Raw genomic sequence first — 22,464 nt, 5'->3', positions numbered from 1 at the left:
TTGTTTCCTGTTTGAGAAGTTCCTGATAAGTTCTATCACTGCAAATGTTAAGTTATGCTTATGTTTCTCAGAAGAAATTGAGGAGATGTCCAATACACCCAGATCCAATAAAATTGATCTTGTGAATATATGACAATGAACAATCCTAGAAAATATCCAGATCCTTACATGGTAGTAATCCTCAATGCAATAGTTTAAATTTTCATTAAAAATTGTCATTGTAATTTGCATAACAATTATTAACATTATCTTTGAGATCACCAAATACATAGCTACAAAACACATTATGCAACATTTCTCTGCATTGGTTTTAACTTACCTGCCAGTCTTTCTCACAGCACTTCTTTTCAGTATCAGATTTTACCATCCCAAAGTCAGAGCTGCCCCAGTTCTGCACATGACGTCGACTTCCAACTTTCTTATCCCCTTCAGGCAAGGGACCTGTACGCCGACGATCATCCAGGAAATTTCTAAATGGATTCCTGTCAACTTTTCCTTCCTAAAAATTGGGATAAAGTAGTTCTTATTATTTTCTATCCCTTTCATGTTATTTTCCCACATTATGAGCATAGTAACAAAAATATAGCCATGTGCAATCTTTCAGATCACTCAAAGTTTCAAAATTGATGAGGTCAAAATTGATGATGCCAGAGGTCAATTTTTTAAGCATGTATTCTTACTTCCAGCACAGCAAACATAGAAAACATAGAAAACCTACAGCACAATACAGGGCCTTCGGCCCACAAATCTGTGCCGAACATGTCCCTACCTTAGAAATTACTAGGGTTACCCATAGCCCTCTATTTTTCTAAGCTCCATGTACCTATCCAAGAGTCTCTTACAAGATCCTATCGTATCCACTTCCACCACCATCGCCGGCAGCCCATTCCCTGCACTCACCACTCTTTGCGTAAAAAACTTACCCCTCACATCTCCTCTGTACCTACTTCCAAGCACCTTAAAACTGTGCCCTCTTGTGCTAGCCATTTCGGTCCTTGGAAAAAGCCTCCCACACGATCAATGCCTCTCATCATCTTATACACCTGTATCAGGTCACCTCTCATCCTCTGTCTCTCCAAGGAGAAAAGTTCACTCAACCTATTCTCGTAAGGCATGCTCCCCAATCCAGACAACATCCTTATAAATCTCCTCTGCACCCTTTCTATGGTTTCCACATCCTTCCTGTAATGAGGCGACCAGAACTGAGCACAGTACTCCAAGTGGGGTCTGACCAGGGACGATTGATGAAGACCAATGCACCATATGCCTTCTTAACCACACAGTCAGCTTGTGCAGCAGCTTTGAGTGTCCTATGGACTCGGACTCCAAGATCCCTCTGATCCTCCACACTACCAAGACTCTTACCATTAATACTATATTCTTCTAGCATATTTGACCTACCAAAATGAACCGCTTCACACTTATCTGGGTTGAACTCCATCTGCCACTTCTCAGCCCAGTTTTGCATCTTATCAATGTCCCGCTGTAACCTCTGACAGCCCTCCACACCATCCATAACACCCCCAACCTTTGTGTTATCAGCAAATTTACTAACCCATCCCTCCACTCCCTCATCCAGGTCATTTATAAGAATCATGAAAAGTAGGGGTCACAGAACAGATCCCTGAGGCACACCACTGGTGACCGACCATGCAGAATATGACCCGTCTACAACCACTCTTTGCCTTCTGTGGGCAAACCAGTTCTGGATCCACAAAGCAATGTCCCCTTGGATCCCATGCCTCCTTACTTTCTCAATAAGCCTTGCATGGGGTACCTTATCAAATGCCTTGCTGAAATCTATATACACTACATCTACTGCTCTACCTTCATCAATGTGTTTAGTCACATCCTCAAAAAACTCAATCAGGCTCGTAAGGCACGACCTGCCTTTCAGAAAGCCATGCTGACTATCCCTAATCATATTATACCTCTCCAATTGTTCATATATCCTGCCTCTCAGGATCTTCTCCATCAACTTACCAACTACTGAAGTAAGACTCTCTGGCCTATAATTTCCTGGGCTATCTCTACTCCCTTTCTTGAATAAGGGAACAACATACGCAACCCTCTAGTCTTCCGGAACCTCTCCCGTCCCCATTGATGATGCAAAGATCATCGTCAGAGGCTCAGCAATCTCCTCTCTCGCCTCCCATAGTAGCCTGGGGTACATCTCAACCAGTCCTGGTGACTTATCCAACTTGATGCTTTCCAAAAGCTCCAGCACATCCTATTTCTTAATATCTACATGCTCAAGCTTTTCAGTCCGCTGTACATCATCCCTACAATCACCAAGACCCTTTTCCATAGTGAATACTGAAGCAAAGTACTTATTAAGTACCTCTGCTATCTCCTCCGGTCGGGCTAAGTCCCCATGTCTTCCTTCAGTAAGCTGTTTAAGTGTTCCCTGCCATTTGTACTCTCCATTACATAATAGAGATCATTTGGCCCCACAGATCTCCCCGCCATTCAATGTGACAATGGCTGATCGGCCCCAGGACTCATCGAATCCATGCCAGCCTCCATGGCCATTGATTCCTGAAAAGCGGGATTATACCAGGTTAAGCCTCTGGCTTGATAGAGTGAGGGATATACAAGCTTACAGAGTTGATGAGATACATTTCTGCTGCTGATGGTGGTCCACAGCGCTTCATGGATGCCTATTTCTGAGTTGCCAGTTCTTTTTAGAGTCTTATCATCAGGATTGCTTAATGACATTTCCAGTACACAAGTGTAATGGAAAATAAAATAATTTTTACTCCAGATCCAATATGGCACAAAAAAACACAATAAGATAAGGAACACAATAATAATCTTTTAAAAACACGCAATAAATATAAATACACAAGATAATTTATATGAATAGATTGATTATAAGTCTATAAAGTGACGCCAGGCACTGGATTGTCTGTGGTGTGTGGTGACTTTTAGCATAATAAAATCCCACCTTCGCAACAAGTGTTCAAGTGCTCACTGCCACCAGGGCTGACAGAGCTGGCAGCTATATCCTTCAAGACACTGCCAGTTCAGTCATTACCGCTTAGAGGGTTTTGGGCTAAATGCAGGTAGATGGGACTAGCTTACTTGGCAAACAGTCAACATTCATGAATTGGACCAATGGGGCTTGTTTTTGTGCTGTACCACACTAAATACAGTGTTAGTTTCAGTGCTTCTTCCAAACGTTGTTCAACATGAAGAAATACAAATTGGAGGGAAGCCATGTTTGACCTGATACCCTAAGACCTCAAGGGGTTTGGAGTTAACATTGCTGGGTTGCTCCTTCTAACCTGCATACCATTATATTGGCATCTCCCGTGACTCTGTCCAGTCAGATTTTGTGATGTAAGAGTCTGACCCATGGTTTAAGTCTGACTCTGATTACAACCATATCAGGTTGCTGCTGACAAGCCAATGAACCACTCTTAAATTAGATACCTAAATGTTTGTCAGGAAGACTTCGTATGGTTGAATGAATTGAGAGTGACTTTGCTGTGTCTACATTCAATGACAGATGATCCATCTGATTTTATTCTTTGTGATTCTGGTGATAATATAATTACTGGGTGGCTTATTTACTGGGTCCCTTTCAGAGTTGAGCTTTCAAACCGCCTGTACAGCCTGGCATTTTTGCAGTGTGAACCGAAGTCTCGAGGGTGCAGGATGGTTGCGGGCTGGACCGAACTGAGATGGCGGGGCCTGGGTCTGAGAGCAAAGAATGAGCCAGTGTTTGGCCGATTTAAGCATTGGGCCAGATTGAAAAGGTGAAGGTGTTAGGACCGGAGGAGAGGGACGGGATGGTGTTCAGCTCACTGCTCCACAAGGTTTGCTCATCTTTGCACTGAACTGAGGCTGTGGCCTGCAACTAATGGGCTCCTGGACCTGCTATAGTGATGACTGGCTTTGTGGCTGTGAACTTACTTTTGTGAACTGAATGTTATTTACTTCCTTTTTATTGTTTGCATGATTTGTTCTTTTCTTTTTGCACATTGGGTGTTTAGTGGTCTTTTTAAATTGGTTCTGTTGGGTTTCTTTGTTTTGTGGCTATTTGTAAGGTGGCGAATTTCAAGGTTGTATACGGTACACATTGATAATAAATGCACTTTGAATTTTGTTAAGCTATTTTTGACAGTGATTTGAGAGTCAACAACATTGAATGGGCCAGGTATAGATAGAAGATTTCCTCTTCACATTTTAGTGAACTTTATGGATTTTCTACAACAATCCAGTGATTTTTGAGGAATAGTTGCAATTATTCTAATTTACACATTAATTGAACTTAACTTCTACACCTGTCATGGTGGGATTTAAACTCTGGTTTCTGGACTGTTAGTCCTGGTCCTAAGCCATGGTGGGATTTGAACTTGCATTTCTGGACTGTTAGTCTTAACGCTAGTACAGTAACTTAACCACGGCCCCATCACTGTCACACCATTAATCAAAGAGGCACATCCACACCGAAATGGTCAACCGGACTGCTGCCAGTGCTCTCACAACCATCTTCTTCCACCTTTTTAAATTGCTTTTCTTAGTTTTCACAATACCATACTATGAACTCAATGCCAATGTCTTCAGGACCCTCAGTGGTTGCCAGCACCCAAACTCCAAACCTAATCACCTTTTTGCATGAACATTTACCAGACAGTTTCTAACAATTAGGGAATTTATTTATGTATATGGATTAGAGAAGTAATGGTTGTTCTCCTTAGACCAGAGATCTTTCGACACACTCAGCAATTCAGGAACACTTTCTTCCCCTCTGCCATATGATTTCGAGGTGGACATTGAACCTATGAATACCATCTCACTACTTTTTTTTATTTGTTTTGTTTTTTTTTAAACTATTTATTTTAAATAGAAACATAGAAAACTTACTGCACAATGCAGGCCCTTCAGCCCACAGTGCTGTGCCAAACATGTATTTATTTTAGAAATTACCTAGGGTTACCCATAGCCCTCTATTTTTCTAAGCTCCATGTACCTATCCAGGAATCTCTTAAAAGTCCCTAACGTATCCACCTTCACCACCATTGCCAGCAGCCCATTCCACGCACTCACCACTCTCTGCATAAAAAAAATTACCCCTGACGTCCCCTCCATACCTACTTGCAAGCACCTTAAAACTGTGCCCTCTCATGTTAGCCATCAGACTCACTGCTTCAGTTTTAACTTAACTATTTAATAGATATACGTTTGTATATATATTCTGTATATGCATGTCTGTGTGTGTGTGTATATGTATATGTGTGTATATATATATATATATATATATAAAATAAATAAATATATGCATGTGTCTGTATTTATTGCAATTCAGGGTTTATTTCTCTATATTTATTTATCATGTATCGTATTGCTGCCGTAAAGTTAACAAATTTCATGACATATGTCGGTGATATTAAACCTGATTCTGATCCTGAGCGGATCTGATAGGAGTACGTATGTAAAGATTTAGACAGAACAGGTAGAGCAAAATTCTTACTGCTAACAAAGGGATCAAGAACCAAAATGAAGGTAATTGACCAAAAGTCCAAAGGCAATGTAATGGCAATGGCACAGCTATTAAAGCCGTTGCCTCAAACCTTAGTAACACATGTTTCATCCTATCCTTTGCTGCTGCATGTGCAGATTTTCCCTGCAAATTTCAAAGTCTATTGTAACATATACAATATACGTTACAATGTACTATCTTGTGATTCATTTTCTTGCAGGCATTTACAGAGAAAATAGAATTTTAGGAAGAACTTTAGATTTACAAAGACTGACAAATACCAAAATACAAAAGACAAAATGCCAATAAAAATAATTCTGAGAACATGAGTACTTGAAAATAAGTCTGCAGACTGTGGAATTAGTTCAGAGAAGTGATCAATGAGCCTGATGGTTGTAGGGTAATAACCGATGCTGGTGGTGTGAGAACTAAGGCTTCTGAACCTCCTGTCCAATGGTAGTAATGAGAAGAGGACATGGCCTGGATGGTGGGTAGTCTTTAATGATGGATGCTGCTTTCCTCTGGCAGCGCTCCCTGTAACTGAACTCAATGGTGAGGAGGACTTTGCCTGTGATGGACCACTGTATCCACCATATTCCATCACCTTTTCTGTTCCTTGGCATTGGTGTATCCACGTCAGGCCAGGATACAACTAGTTAGGATACTCTCCAGCGTGCACCTATAGGAGCTTATCAAAGATTTTTCAGACCTGCTGAATCTACATTCACTTCTACAAAAGTAGAGGTGCTGTGATGCCTTCTTTGTGACAACATTTATGTACTGGTCCCAGGACAGATCCTCTGATACGTTAATGCCAAGCAATTTAATGCTACTGACCACCTCTGTTCTTTAAACTGACATGAGGCTGTTTAACAGGAAGAGTACTTGCATGGATAGAAAATTGGCTGCCAGTGACTAGTAGTTTTCTGCAGAGGTCGGTGTTGGGACCCCATTTTTCACATTATGTGTCAATAATTTGGATGACGGAATTGATAGGTTTGTAGCCAAGTTTGTGGCTGGCACAAAGCTAGGTGGAAGGGCAGGAAGTGTTGAGGAAGCAGTAAATCTGAAGAAAGATGTAGACAGATCAGGAGAATGGGCAAAGAAGTGACAGGTGGAATCCAGTTTTGCGAAGTGTATGGTCATGCACTTTGTTAATGAGAGAGATCAGAGGAGAATAGCCGGACTGATTCAAGCTGACAGGATATCAAATAACCACACATAACAACAGTAGTGTACAGAGGAGCATCTCTGAATGTTCAACATGCCGAACCTTGAAGTGGATGGGCTACAACAGCAGAAGACTGAATGTACACTCAGTACAGCAGGCACCTAATAACATGAAGACTCATCACTGTGTGTATGTATAAAATGAGCAGAGTAGAAGGTTACACATACAGCCCTGTGGTGAACCTGTGCTGATGGCGAGTGTGGGAGAAGTTGTTACCAATCTATCAGTGAGGAAATTGAGGATCCAGTTGCATAGGACAATACTGAGATCTAGGTCTTGAAACTTAGTGATGAATTTCCAGGGGATGATAGTGTTGAATGCTGAGCTGTAGTCAGTGAAGAACATCTATTCACATACATCTTCATCGTCCAGATTTTCTGGAGCTGAGTGAAGAGCCAATGAAATAGTATCTGCTATTGACCTGTTGTGAATATAGGCATATTGGAGTGGATCCCAGTCACTCCTCTGGAATAGATACGCATCATGACTAACCTCTTGAAGCACTTTATCATGGTGGATATATCTGCTACCTATCAATAGACATTGAGGCAGGTTACCATGTTCTTCTTGGGCACCAGTATGGTCGATGCCTGCCAAAGCAGGTTGAAGATGTCTCTAAACACTTCAGCCAGTTGATTAGCACAAGTCTTCTGTACTTGGCCAGATATGCCACCTGGGTCAAATGCCTTCAATGGATCCATCCTCTTAAAGGAAGCTCTCGCTTTGGCCCCAGAGGCTGAGATAACAGGGATGTCGAGGGTTTTGTCCCCCAAAGTGCAAATGGCATTGAGTTAATCTGAGAACATTCTTGATGGTAGTGTAGCAGTGGCCATGTACGTTGGGTCCTCTGTGCTGCCTGCAGGTGCTGTACTGGTGACAGTGGGGCAGAGATTTTGTCAAGCTAGCCTGATTGAAGTCCGTAACAAGGATGAGAAAGGCATCAGGGTATGCCATATTTTGTTTATTAATCATGGCACTCAATACATTGAGTGCTAGCTTTGGCATCTGCCTTTGGCGGTATGTAAATTGCAGTCAGCTTCAGGGCAGCAAACTCTATTGGTAAGTAGATTGGTGGGCACATAATCATTAGTTGTTCCAAGTCAGGAGAAAAAGGGTGAGCAACACAGTGAGTTTTATCATGAAGCAGTCGATGCCGCCTCTGCCCTTTCCTGATACAGGTCCAATCCACCAAGTGGCTTGAGAACCTCTCAGGAAGGAGTACAGTGTCCGGAGTTCATAGGGTAAGCCATGTCTCAGTAGAACAGAGAATGTAGCAGTCTCTCATTTCTCTCTGATACAGCAATCTTGCACTTGGACAATCTTACACTCCAACACTGCATGTTGGCCAGGAGAATGCCAGGGAGTGGTGGCCTTGTTCCTCGCCATTTCAGTCAGGACTGAAGTCCCCCCTGTGATCACACTTCCTTCCTAGTGGCTATCTTGTTACTTCCAGGAGCTGTACCTGCATTCCAGAGAGTTGAGTTCGCCAAGTCTTTCAGGTTCACCAGGAGATCATAAGATTGCTAGTGCATTTAAATTATTCAAAAGTCTGTTTTTAAAAAAGGAAATTACAGGCTGAAAACTCCAGCACTAACAGTTCAGAAGACATAAGTCCAGTGTTTTTTTTTGTGAGCTGACCACAAAACATCACCTTCTACTGCCAGTGCCATTTTTTCACAATAGCAATAGAAGCTGACAGCAGGACCAGAAGAAAAACTCACGACAACTTCATATGGTTCCTTTGGGTGCTCCAGCTTCCTCCTATTAATTGGTCACTGTTAGTAAAGGTTCAAAGGTTCGTTTATTATCAAAGTATGTATGCAGTATGCAACTCTGAGATTTGTCTTCTCTAGATAGCCACAAAGCAATGAAAATCACTGAGGTTGTTTAAAGAAAAACATCAACGCCTCTCCATGCAAAAAATAATGTAAATGGCAATGAACATCAAAGCCCCCTATGCAGAACAACAAATTGTGCAAACAGCAAGAACATCAAACTGCAAACCACCTCCTTGCAAAAAAAACTAACAAATTGCCAAACAGCAACAAGAAAGAATAGGCAAAAACACAGAATATAAAAATCATAAAACTGAACGAGTTCACAGACCAATCTATAAATGGCAGAACTTCGGTAATATCCTCTGACAGTATTGGGTGGGGGGGGTGGTGAGTGAGCCCACTTGAATGCAGAGATCTTCCCTCGGGAGCAGCAAACGAGAGATCTGTCACAGCAGCAAGCAAGAGGCAGGTAGTTAGCACTGAACACTTGCTTGCCTTCCGCATTTGCCTTGATGTCTCAATCTTCCTTGACACTTTAATCGACAAGAAATGGAGTCAATCATGGGTTTGCATTCCATCTCTAAGCTTCATCGCCTTGAGGCCGCTTGCCTCCTGGAATTTTCTCGGAGACAGCAAAGCTCAAGATCACTCAACCGATCTCCAAACTATAAATCGCAGGCTCTATCAGTTCCAGCAACACATTTAAGATTAAAACAAGACATTGAAGAAGTAAAATAAATAGTTTAATGGACTATCTGGAAGATGTCGCCCGAGGAAGCATTGTTTGCTGGTGCCACCTTGACCAGAACATTTCATTTAGTGTGCAGGTGAGTGATAGAATCTGGGAGAGTTCATGGGATTATGGCAAGAATAAAATGGGTTAGGCATAGGGATTCCCAACGTGGGATCTATGGCATAAAAAAAAAGATTGGGAACCCCTGGGTTAGGGTATGATTAGTGTAAAAATGGGTTGATGGTCAGCATAGATTCAGTACAGGTCCACAATCCCTTATTCAAAATTCTGAAATCCGAAAAGCGCCAGAAAACTGAAGTCCTTTCGTGGAGTGTGGAGTGTGTTGTAACAAGGCTTGTTTGGTGCGCCAGCAGCTGACGTCACTCAAATGTGACATGGCAGCACTAGCAGAGGCCGCTAGACGTCAGTTGTGGCTCAGCGCTCGTACTGGTTACATGTGCATTTGCTGTTCACTGATATTTTGTGTTCACTGTTGACTTTGTGTTTAATTTCACTGTGAAAATGTCAAAAAGAGCTGCAGATAGCCCTATGGGTAACAATGAGAAAAAGAGAAGGAAGCATCTATCATTATCAATAATGCAGAAAGTAGAGTTATTGCAGAAGCTTGATTGTGGTGTGTCTGTGTGGCCTCTTACCTCGTAACTTATGCTAAGATGTTGTCGAACAAAAGTGTAAATAGGTTTGAGGAAGCTGACATCGAAGAAATGCTGAACATTGACAATGATGCACCTGTTGTGCATTCCTTGAGTGACGGGGAAATTGCTGAAATGGTGTTAAATACAGATAAGCATGAAGATAGTAGTGATGATGATGACATAGTGAACACAGGTGAAAAAATCCCCATAGATGATATGATGAAAATGTGTGATCAGTTAATTACTGGTGTTGAACAATGTGCATTTATCAGTGAGCAAGAGATTATGGCAGTTTACTCAGTTAAAGAGAGATTGCTTAGACGTAAACCTGTTAATGAGACAGATAACACTTGAAGAAGTCTTTAAAAACGCCGTCTGTCGTAGCGCTGCTTCATAACTTGAGAGTCCTGTTCCTGGCCCATCAGGTACCTGTACGTATTTAGCTTAGTTTGAACCTGTATATGTTCTAGAGTATTTACGTTCTACGTTTATTCCAATAAGTCATTTACCATGTGTTTGATTCGGTTCATTTAAAGCTGTATATTTTTATGTTTTATTGAATGTTTTTGTTGGAAGTAAAATGTACTATTGTATTTATGGTCTATAATTATCCCAATATTTCATTTATCAGTATATTACTCTATAAATAAACTGTAATAGTATTTGTAAAAGAGCGCGGATCAGGAAAAACCGGAAGTTCTCTCTCCAGCACTTGTTTGAGCATGTACAGACTTTTTTTCTTTTCATTATTCCCTAAACAATACAGTATAACAACTATTTACATAGCATTTACATTGTATTAGGTATTATAAGTAATCTAGAGATTATTTAAAGTATACAGGAGGATGTCCTTAGGTCCGGAGCTCCCCCGGGTCCTAAAGTCCACCTGCACTGAGCCAGGTTAATTATCAATATAATTATCAATTTTTTGAAATCCGAAAAATTCTGAATTCCGAAATGCAAACGGCTCCAAGGATTTTGGATAAGGGACTGTGGACCTGTATAATTTTATGCCATGAAGAAAACATGCTCACACAGCCAATGGTTACTGCCTGGAATTTACACCTGGGTTGCAGGTAAATTGGTTAATCAAGGCTGGTATCAAACTGTGGCTCTTGAAGGGGAGCTAAATAAATACCCAAATTTAAATAACTTGCAAGGCAATACGAGATGCATAGATCCTGCTTTAAGCAAACGAATAACTTCATTTGATGTTGTGACGTTTCTATGATTCTGATTGCATTTTTATTGGCTTCAATCGTTTCCTCAAACCACTATCCTGTCCCGTAACCCAGTCTAACCCCTTCTCTAAACAGCCTAACTCAGTTCCTGGTCCTACTGCTAGCTCCTTCTCCTATCCTTCCCTATCACCCATCCCCATCTTCCAGTTCTGCAATGTAAGAGACATCAGTTTGCATCATTCTTCCCCAATAGTTGAACATTCCTTAAGCCAAAGATAAAGGGTTAGAAATGCTTTTCCTCTGGGAATTTTGATTAGAAAATGGTAAGGAAGCTTAATTCTGGTGTCACTGGGAACCGTGGCTAGAATGGAGCATTGGGAGATGGAGCATCAAGGGGATTGGAATGCAGTAGGATAGAAGAGGAGGAGACTGAGGCAGGCACACAATTGGGTTGAGGTCTGATGAGTGGGGTGAATGGCTGAGGGAAAGGGACACAGAAAGGCTCATCTCATTACATGCGGAGGGGCCATTGGAACATTCAAAGCAGGGTGCTTGGGAACAAATATCAAGAGAAGTGCTTAGAGGAAGATAATTCCAATGCAGATGACTGGGTAGATTGGTCCTTTTAATTAACAATGGAACAAAGCTTAACTCATCATTTGAAACTTACTTCATTTTGAATAGACTGCACTTCTCACTTTTCCAAAATGCTACTTCACATCACTGTGCAGATCTTATTGCTACAAGCATGCATGTAGCATTCACAGCAAGGACCTGGCTTGAACGTATGTTACTGCTTTAATTCACTTACAAAGGAGCTGACCGAATTTATCAATCAGATTTCAGATATAACGTACCTAGTTGATGTACAACAAAAACAATATACAACAGATTTCTAGCCCTTAATAATGCCTGAAAAATTACCTTAAAAATACCTGTAAACAATAGTACAACCAGCTGAAATGACTTACAGCTATCATAGCTCAGAGACTATCAAGCTGTAAAAAAAATCAAATAAATTGGAAGAAAAAAATTAGATTCAAATTAAAACCCATTCATTGTGATTCAGTAGGTAAAAGCAGTGAAGGGCACATGGTCTGTGCTTTGCTTGCAAACTTGTTGCATAAATTTCATAACTGAAGTCCTTCTGTTCCTCTATACCATGTAAACTCATAGCTCCCAAGAAATTGGTGACCTCCAAATTCTTCTTACCTAAATTCATTGGTGTTGAATCTCATCTGCCCCCATGTTACTGTATCAATGAATGGATGAGTGCTGATGCTAATCAAGTCATTCTAAAGCTCAGCAAGCCTGGATGGGTTATCATTACTGATGGAAGATTAACTAGTTGTAAGTGGGTATATTCAGAAGGGAAAATTGAATCAGGTACAGGGACATATTGGAGGGAACTTTTTCTGACAACAGTATACATTCCTTTTACAATGTAAGGTATTTAGTTGTGTGATAAACTGTTAACATCCGAGGGAGATGAGCAATAGCACAACTCACTAAAAGCAGGGACAAATTTAAAGCTGGAAAAAGTACCAGGTTAATTTCTTGATAGAACTTTAAAAGAGTGAAGTTACACTGAAGTTGTATACAGCTCAGTTATAGTACACTTGTTCTCCAAATTAAGAAGTATAACTGAAACACTGAGAATTACTGTTGAAAGGATTTGCTAGAATGAAATGTGATACTAATCAGGAAACATTGAATACAAATCACAAGGGCATTATTCTGCCTAGCCAGTCAATGCTGACATCTATATTCCACATGGGTTATTTCCAGTCCTTTTTAAAATCTGTATCTATCAAAGAAACATTTTACCTCCCTCTTCTAATCTCTCCCTCACAGATTTACTTATCTCCTTTCCAGATGCCTGGCCCAGAAAAATTAAGAGAGATGAAAAGGAATGGTGGCAGCATGAGGGAGACAAGTAAAGGAAAGTGTACAAAGAGAAAGATACTGGTGAACAACAAACATAAAATCTGGAGGAACTCAACAAATCAAGCAGCATTCTATGTAGGGGAATAAACAGAGGAATAAAATGCATCAGAATTTGTCAGAGCAGGGAAATCAGTAGATGTGAATAACTAATTGCTGAAGCTCTCATCGCCAGTTAGGGGCCATTGCTAGGCTAGTGCCATCTGTTAAACTGTAGAATTGGGGTCTAATTTCTCCCATGCAAGAGAGTGAAGTAGTTTCATCCTACTGGATTGCTCAATACCTGATCCTCACTGAAGAATAATGACTGATTACTGAGAAAGGACAACACATGGGCAGGGGGTTCTCAACAAGAGCCACAAACACCACTATTTCCAGTCATACAACGTTCTGGGTGGTGGGGGTCCTTAATGTTGGACATCGGCTCCCTAAGGCACTGCTCCTTGAGGATATCTTGGGTACTACGGAGGCTGATACCCATGATAAAACTAGTTAATTTTACAAGTTTCTGCAGCTTATTTCGATCTTGTGCAGTAGTCCCCCCACCCCCCTCTCCCCATACCAGCCAGTGATGCAGCCTGTCAGAATGCTCTCCACAGTACATTTGTAGAAATTTCTGAGTGTTTTAGTTGACAAATGAAATCTCTTCAAACACATAATGAAATATAGCCACTGTCTTGCCTTCTTTATAGCTGCATCAACGTGTTGCGTCCAGGTTTGGTCCTCAGAGATACTGATACTCAGGAACTTGAAACTGCTCACTCTCTCCACTTCTGATCTCTCTGAGGATTGGTTTGTGTTCCCTAATCTTACCCTTCCTGAAGTCCAAAATCAGCTCTTTGGTCTTACTGACGTTACTGCAAGGTTGTTGCTGTGACATCACTCAACTAACTGGTATATCTTGCTCCCGTATGCCCTTTTGTCACCATCTGAAATTCTGCCAACAATGGCCATAGCTGCAGGGAGCGTAGAGCAGTGGGCTAAGCACACATCCTTTAGGAAGTTGAGAATCCAGTTGCAGAGGGAGGTACAGAGGCCGAGGTTCTGAGGCTTTTTAATCAGGACTGTAGGAATGATGGCGTAAATCAATAAGCAGCATCCTGACATAGGTAGTTGCATTGTCCAGGCGATCCAAGGCCGTGTGGAGAGCCACTGAGATAGTTTCTGCTGTAGACCTATTGCGGTGATAGTCAAATTGCAATGGGTCCAGGTCCTTTTTGAGACCAGTGTTGATTCTAGCCAAGGCCAACCTCTCAAGGCATTTCATCACCATCGATATCAGCACTACTGGATTATAGTCATTGAGGTAGATCACACTGCTCTTCTTGGCCACAGACTTTCAAAATTACTGTATTACTTTTCTGAAGTGCTTTAACCTCATCTGCAATTCAGCCAGAAATATTTGAAGTTCATCTTGCAACTTACAATGAGGCTTACACCTAGACACAATATCTACTGAATTACCATCATCTACTTGGTCAATTACTTGTTTAAAACATTTGATGTTTCCATTATGAATCCATACTAGTTATTGTCTTGCTTCTAGATGCTAACCTATTCTCTCCTTTAGCACGAATTCCATTTTCCCTTGTCCCCAGTGTTGGGCCAACTGGTCAATAATTCCCAGTCACATTCAGTATACTTTCTTGTCAGTTCTCTGGAACTGCAAGACGTCCTAATGACCTATTATACTTACAGGAATTCTTCTGCTATCATTTACCCCAATTTTTGAAATGCAATCCATTGAGACTAAAGCTTTTATCTTGAGTTTGATTAGGATATACAATTCATCCCTTCTTTCCATTTTAAATAAAAGGCCAGGAGGGTGGAGAGTATCTTAGCCCGTCGAAGCCCTTTGGACTGAGGTGGGATGCAAAATGTGAGGAGACCTTTCAGTCGCCAAAGGAGCTGCTGACCCAGGAGCCAGTGCTGGCTTTTGCAGACCCCTGATTCCCTTCGGTACTGCACACGGATGCCAGCTGAGGGGGTTTAGGGGGTGTCCCGTATCAGGATCAGGGCTTCGGGTTGAGGCTCGTTGCGTTTGTCAGCCGGAGTCTGTTGCCCTCCGAGAAAAACTATCCCACGCACAAGTTGGAATTTCTGGCATTGAAATGGGTGGTGTGACTACCTCTACAGGGCCAAGTTTGAGGTGAGGACGGACAACAACCCCCTAACTTATACCCTGACCTCGGCAAAACTGGATGCCGCAGGCCATCGGTGGTTGGTGGCGTTGTCTGCCTATGATTTCAGCCTGAAATACCGGCCCAGAAGCCGGAACATTGATGCTGATGCTTTGTCCCGACGGGCACATAAGGGACTAGTCAGGGAGTGTTCCTGCCCTAGAGGTGAAGGCCCTGTGTCAGTTTGCCATCACCGCGAAGGCAGAGGAAAAGGAGGGGCAGGAGTGAGCGGTGGATCAATTGGGGGCTTCTGATAACACCATCCCCCAAGTTTACCGTAACCTGACTGCTCTGAAGACAAATCAGCTGATGGAATTGAGTTCTGGGGAAGTGGCTTGCTGCTCAGCGAGATGATCCAGGCATTGGTACATTTGGTCGGCGGCCGAAAAGGGAGACATGGCTCAGGCGGAAAAGATGAAACATGTGTTGATGCCTCCATTACTACGAGAACGGCCTCGGTTGGAATTGAAGAACCGGGTCACGTCACCCGCAGACTGACCCCAGCGTTGCCAGCTGGTTCTGCCTGAGAAGTATTGGAGGACGGCGTTGAAATCACTTCGTGATGATTCTGGACATTTGGGGGTGGAAAAGACCTATGGATTGCTCAAAGATCAGTTTTACTGGCCCCGAATGAAGTCGGAGGTCGAAGAATACTGCAATTCATACATTCGATGCACACGGCGGAAGACACTGCCTACGTGGGCAGCTCCCTTGTCCCATTTGCAGGGTGCAGGGCCTCTGGACCTGGTGTGTTTGGATTTCCTTTCAATAGAACCCAATGCCAGCAACACGGCGAATGTCTTAATCATCACGGACCACTATAGCAGATATGCTCAGGCTTTTCCGACCAAAGGGCGTTGACAGTGGCCAGTGTTATGGGAGAAGTATTTCCTTTATTACAGCCTCCCCAGACGGATACATAGTGATCAGGGACGGGATTTCGAGAGCAGACTCATCCATTAGTTACTGGGCATGCTTGGAGTCGAGGAGTCGAGACGTCGACAATAGACAATAGACAATAGGTGCAGGAGTAGACCATTCGGCCCTTCGAGCCAGCACCGCCATTCACTGTGATCATGGCTGATCATCCACTATCAGTATCCAGTTCCAAGTCGAGGGTGATCCCCAGCCATCAGACCTCGCTAGGCGTGCTCGGGACCCCTGGAGATCAGCAGCAAGAGCAGGTGGAGTCAACATATTGGGCATCCGGTTCACAGTTATAATTGTACATGAAATGAAGCTACTGGGTACTTGCCATATTATCTGATGTTTGGGCACAAGGCAAGGTTGCCCATTGACCTTTGCTTTGGGACTGACGAGGTTGACTTACCAGTGAAGACTTATCTGAAGTATGTGTCTGACATGAGAAAAGAGTTGAAAAGGACTTATGAATTAGTTGGGGTCACAGCTACCAAGCAGAATCAAGGGAATTAGAGGAGGTATGATCGAAAGGTGAGGTTCTCCCAATCCCTGCCAGGAGACAGAGTCCTCATAAGGAATTTGGGGCTACCTGGAAAGCACAAGTTGGCTGACCGCTGGGCAGTTACGTCCTATGTGGTGGAGAGTCAGATGCCAAACCTACCAGTTTTCCGGGTGAAACCAGAGAACGGGAATGGGCCTGTCAAGATTCTCCATCGGAACCACCTGTTGCCCCTGGGACAAGAGATGCAGGTAGACCCAGAGCCCGACTTGGAGCCTACACCTAGTAAGGGGACTCTGCGGAAACGCGGGGTGACTACCGGGCCCCTAACAGGCGAGGTTAGGCCGGCTCCCACCCCTGAGAGGGATACTGGTTGGGAGGATGAGGACCTGGATATGTGGTATATGCTGCCTTTCGTTAACTCCCCATTGATTGAGGAAGAGACTCCGGCCCTCCTCCCATTGAGACAGGTGAAGTGGTGGGGGGGTGGATATATGTGGGCAGCCTGGCTTGCAGCGGGACTCTGCAGGGGAGGAAGTGGGGTTTGATCACAGGACAGAGGGCTCCGAGTTGCAGGCGGGCATGAGTGATAGATTGGGGGAGGCCTCGCCAGGTAGACAGAAAGTATTCCCAGTAGTGTAGGAACCTGAAGAGTTGGATGATGGGGTGCGGAAGTCTCAGAGAATTAGGAGACCATCGGATAGGATGGCCTACATAGCACCAGAGAAACAGAGTGTGACCCCTACTGTGTTGGGGAGCTATGTTACTGCCTTTTACACCTGGATTGGGCTTTGTGTTTTGCAGGAAGGGTTGGTGAATTATCTCAACGTCATGAGGACATGACTATATTTGGTGGGAGGAGAGTGTAACATGCTGTAGGGTTTCACTGATAATGTAATGGTTTCTCTGTAGCAGCAACGTTTGGGTTATGACTAGAGATAACGGGGTTTGGAATGCTGGGGGCTAGCCAATGAGAGAACTGTTATTCTTTTTTGTGAGTCTGGAAGAGAGATTTTCGCAGTCTTTTGGCAGGGAGAGATAAGGAGAGAAGACGCAAATAGAGAGAGCTGGTAGACCGCTGGACGGAGTGGACTTGGAGCGAGGGTCGGAAGGGCAGCGACAATCGGAGGAGGTCGATGGTGGACAACCGGCTTTTCAGTGAGCTCCAACGTTGCGCAATAGACTGTTTCATAAGATTGGGCCCTTTTTCTTTTTTTTTGTTTCCCTTACTAACCGTATAGTCAAAGTAAGAATAATGAAGCTTAATTGTTTAATTGCATATTGTATATTGTTTGTTATTTCAGGGTACCGATTTGTAACAGGGGGGCACATCACGCAGCATCCACCCAAACAAGATTTCTTAAATTTGGCCAGGCTGGGGGCTATCACCTCCTATGTTAAGCCACTAGCCGAAGCAAGAGTTACACACAAAAACAATGATATAATACTCCTGCCATCTCTATCATCACCTGTGATTTTAATTCCTGTGTTCACAAATGGCCATATTCCATCTCGGCTTTCTTTTTATTGATGTGTACAATATGCCATCATTTTATGTTTCTTGATCACTTAATTTCATAGTTCCTTGTTCCTTTCTTAATTATTTAATTGTTCTCTCCCTTATTCCTTTTCATTCTTTCTCATTACGGATTCCTCTGAACTGAATTTCCTTTTGGCCTACTGCATCAAGCACCTTTTCCTCTGGCATCCGCATCAATTCATTACACCTCATGCTTACTCTTCCGCCACCCACATATACCAAGGGCAATTTACAACAACTTACCAACCAGTATGGTGTTGGCAAGTGGGGGAGAAACACAGCATCAGGAGGAAACTTACCATTCACTGTGAACATGCGCAAACTCCAAATAGACAGCACTCAAGGTCAGAATCAAACCCGTGTCTCTAGAGCCGTAAGGTCAAACACTGAACAGTTTGGTGCTCTATTTCCCAATACAGTACAAAAGACTGAGAGATGACTGAACTCTAGTGATAGAAGTCTTTAACATTCTGAAAGTGCATGACTGGATAAACAGAGAAGATGTTTTCACTTTTTGGGAAGACTAGAACTAGGTTCATTCTGTCACCAACCAAATTTCATAAGAATTCTTAAAAACTTCATTACCAGGGATGGACTAGAGTGTGTAATGTCCTACCCACTGCAACTTGATCATGGCAACTAGCATAAAAATATCAATGGGGAAGAGAGATAAATGAGGGAGAGAAGGATATGTTGAATTACTGGAATGGTGGCAGCTCGTGATGCATAAATATTGGCACTGGTGTAAATGTTGTCTGTGTTGTACTTATACTGTAAACGAAATAATATTCTGCAAGCCATCTCACATCAAATTGTTTCCTGCTTGAAAGGTCTTTAGAAAGTCTTTAAAAAACACAATGAATACATCTAAAGACTACAAAAAGGAAAAAAAAACTTCCCCAGATGTCCAATAATTAGCCAGTTAGAGCCAAACACTCTGTTGCATTGGAAATTTTCAGTTTGTTGGAAGGTTATCCAGTCATCAAGGTACAAAGACCAATTAGGTCTTGTCCTGTCCCAATTCACTTCCCAGCTCATGCTGAGGTAGGTGAAATTCAAGAGCAACAGTTAGAGTAACACCCTCAGCTGGTGAGAAAAGCAATTTGAGCAAGAGAAAAAGATGATTCATCCATGGTTTCTCACAGACACCTTAATGTGCACACACAGACATACCATAAGACCATAAGATATGGGAGCAGAATTAGGTCATTTGGCCCATCGCGCCTGCTCCACCATTTCATCACGGTGGATCCATTTTTCCTCTCTGTCCCAGTCTCCTGCCTCCCCCTGCCCTCCCCCCATATCCCTTCATTCTGTGACCAATCACGAATCTATCAATCTCTGCCTTAAATATATGTAATGACTTGGGTCCACAGCCACCTGTGGCAATGAATTCCACAGATTCGGCACTCTTTGTTCTGAGGCACTGTCCTCCGGTCTTAAGACTTTCCTACCACAGAAAACATCCTCTCCATATCCACTCCATCAAGGCCTTTCACAATTCAATGGGTTTCAATTAGGTCACCCCTTATTTTTCTGAATTCTAGTGAATACAGCCCAGAGTCATGAAAAACTCTTCATATGACAAGCCATTCAATCCTGAAATCATTTTTGTGAGCGTCCTTTGAACCCTCTCCAGTTTCAGCACATTCTTTCTAAGGTAAGGGGCTCAAAACTGCTCACAATATTCCAAGTGATGCCTCACCAGTGCTGCATAAAGTCTTAACATTACATCCTTGCTTTTATATTCGAGTCCTCTTGAAATGAATACCAACATTGCATTTGCCTTCCTCACCACAGAAAACCAGCAAATTAACCTTTAAGGAATTCTACACAGGGACTCCCAAGTTGTCACTGCACCTCAAATTTTTGTATTTTCTCTCCATTTAGAAAATAGTCAACTCTTTCAATTTTTTCTACCATAGTGCATGACCATACACTTCCCAAAACTGTACTCCATCTGCCACTTCTCTGCCCATTCTCTTAATTGGTCTAAGTCCTTCTGTAGCCTATTTCTTCAAAACGGTACAGTAGTGTGGCAGCTTGAATGCTCTACAGTACCAGTGACAAGGGTTCAACTCCCACTACTGTCTGTAAGGAGTTTGTATGTTCTGCCTGTGACTGCATAGGTTTCCTCCAGGTGCTTCGGTTTTCCCCCGCAATCCAAAGGTGTACCGGCTGATAGGTTAATTCAGGGGTCCCCAACCTTTTTTGCACTGGGGACCTGTTTAATATTGACAATATTCTGCGGACCGGCCGACCTGGGGGGCGGTGGTGTAGGGTTGTCAACAGACAAGAGCAGCAGTCAAATACGTTGTGTTTACCCCGAGAAAGACTACAATGACCATGAAGCCTTTCGCGCGCACCAGTGCGTATGCGTGTACGTGTCGATTTTTTCCTACTAATTGTTTTTGGCGATTCTGTTCCGGGGGGGGGGGGGGGGGGGTGTTAATTACGACCGGAATATAGGTGAGAAGTGGCTAATACACTCAATTTCGTTTCTAAAAGGGTTTATCTAACGAATTTATTATTAAACACACAGCACATACTTTCCTTGCATGAATATAATGATAAATCAATTATCAGGGGAGTTTGAAGTAAGTGTTGAATGAACTTCCAGTAGAAGTGGTAGAGGCTGGTTCGATATTATCATTTAAAGAAAAATTGGATAGATATATGGACAGGAAAGGAATGGAGGGTTATGGGCTGAGTGCAGGTCGGTGGGACTAGGTGAGAGTAGCGTTGGGCACGGACTAGAAGGGCAGAGATGGCCTGTTTCCGTGTTGTAATTGTTATATGGTTATATAAGTCACTTAGTCAATAGCATCATCACATTTTAAGTAACGTTTGGATATTAAACACACAGCGCATATTTTCCCTGAATGAACATATAAAATCGTTGCAAGACACCAATATTGCCGAATCAGTGGGAGCCCTGGGCTTGTTTTCCTGTAAAAAGATGGTCCTATTGACGGGTGGTGGGAAGGCAGCGATACTCGAAGGGGCTTCCTTATGTCCAGTCTATTCTGCAATTTAGTTTTCGTTGCATTCATTGCAGAGATATGTTGGAAATGGAAGCAACGTTTTCAGTGCTTTCGTGGCTATCTCAGGATATTCAGCCTTGACTTTGATCCAGAATGCCAGCAGAGATGTTATGTCAAACATACTTTTCAGCCCGCCGTCAGTTGCAAGCTCGAGGAGTTGATCTTCTTCTCGCGCTGACATGGATGAGGGGCGGGTAATGACCTCACGTGCGTTCAAGTTCAACAGTGGCCATGACAGGGAATGAGGAAAGGTGCAGCTGACTCATATCGCCAAATCATATCGTTTCCTCGCGGCCCGGCAGCACATGCTTTGCGGCGCGGTGGTTGGGGACCGCTGGGTTAATTGACCATTGTAAATTGTCCTTTGATTTGGCTTGGATTAAATGAGAAGTTCTGGTGGCATGGCTGAAAGGGTCTGTCCCGCACTGCATCTCAACAAACAAATAAATAAACTAGCTGCCCTTCTACCTACCTTCGTATCACCTGCAAATTTTTTAACAAAGCCAACAATTCCATCATCCAAATCACTGACATATAACAATATAACCAGTCCCAACACAGACCCCTGTGGAACACCACTAGTCACAGGCAGTCAGTCAGAAAAGGCTCCCTTTACTCCCACACTTTGCCTCCTGCCAATCAGCCACTGCTTATTCCACGCTAGAATCTTTCGTGTAATACCATGGACTCGTAGCTTGTTAAGCAGCCTTATGTGTGGCACCTTGTCAAAGGCCTTCTGAACATCCAAGTACACAACATCAACTGACACTCCATTGTCTAGCCGGCTTGTTATTCCTTCAAAGAATTCCAACAGATTTGTCAGGCATGATTTTCCCTTCAAGGAACCATGCTGACAATGGGCTATTTTATCATGTGCCTCCAAGTACCCTGAGACCTCATCCTTAATAATTAACTCCAACATCTTCCCAATCACTGATATCAGACTAGCTGGCCTATTATTTCCTTTCTTCTGCCTCTCTCCTTCTTGAAGACTGGACTGACACTTGCAATTTTGCAGTCTTCCCAGACCATTCTAGAATCTAGTGATTCTTGAAAGATCATTACTAATGCCTCCACAATCTCTTCAGCCACCTCTTTCAGAACTTTGGGGTGTACACCATCTGGTCCAGATGATTTACCTACCTTCAGGCCTTTCAGTTTCCCAAGAAACTTCACACATTTCATGCCCTCTAATACCTGGAACTTTCACTATACTTTGTCTTCCACAGTGAAGACTAATGCAAAATACTTATTTAGTTCATCCACCAT

General features: G+C 42.9%; 1 protein-coding gene across 1 annotated transcript in view; it reads right to left on the bottom strand.

The window, feature by feature from the left end:
* Positions 1-22,464, bottom strand: part of LOC140200692 (uncharacterized) — a 409,587-nt gene that overhangs the window by 147,650 nt on the left and 239,473 nt on the right. Inside the window, exon 8 of the mRNA XM_072264267.1 lies at positions 320-499. Coding sequence (XP_072120368.1) covers positions 320-499 — 180 coding nt within the window. The remainder of the gene's footprint in view (positions 1-319; positions 500-22,464) is intronic.

This window comes from Mobula birostris, chromosome 1 (genome assembly GCF_030028105.1).
Source record: "Mobula birostris isolate sMobBir1 chromosome 1, sMobBir1.hap1, whole genome shotgun sequence".
NCBI classification, from domain to species: domain Eukaryota; kingdom Metazoa; phylum Chordata; class Chondrichthyes; order Myliobatiformes; family Myliobatidae; genus Mobula; species Mobula birostris.
This window is presented reverse-complemented; position numbering and strand designations above follow the sequence as displayed.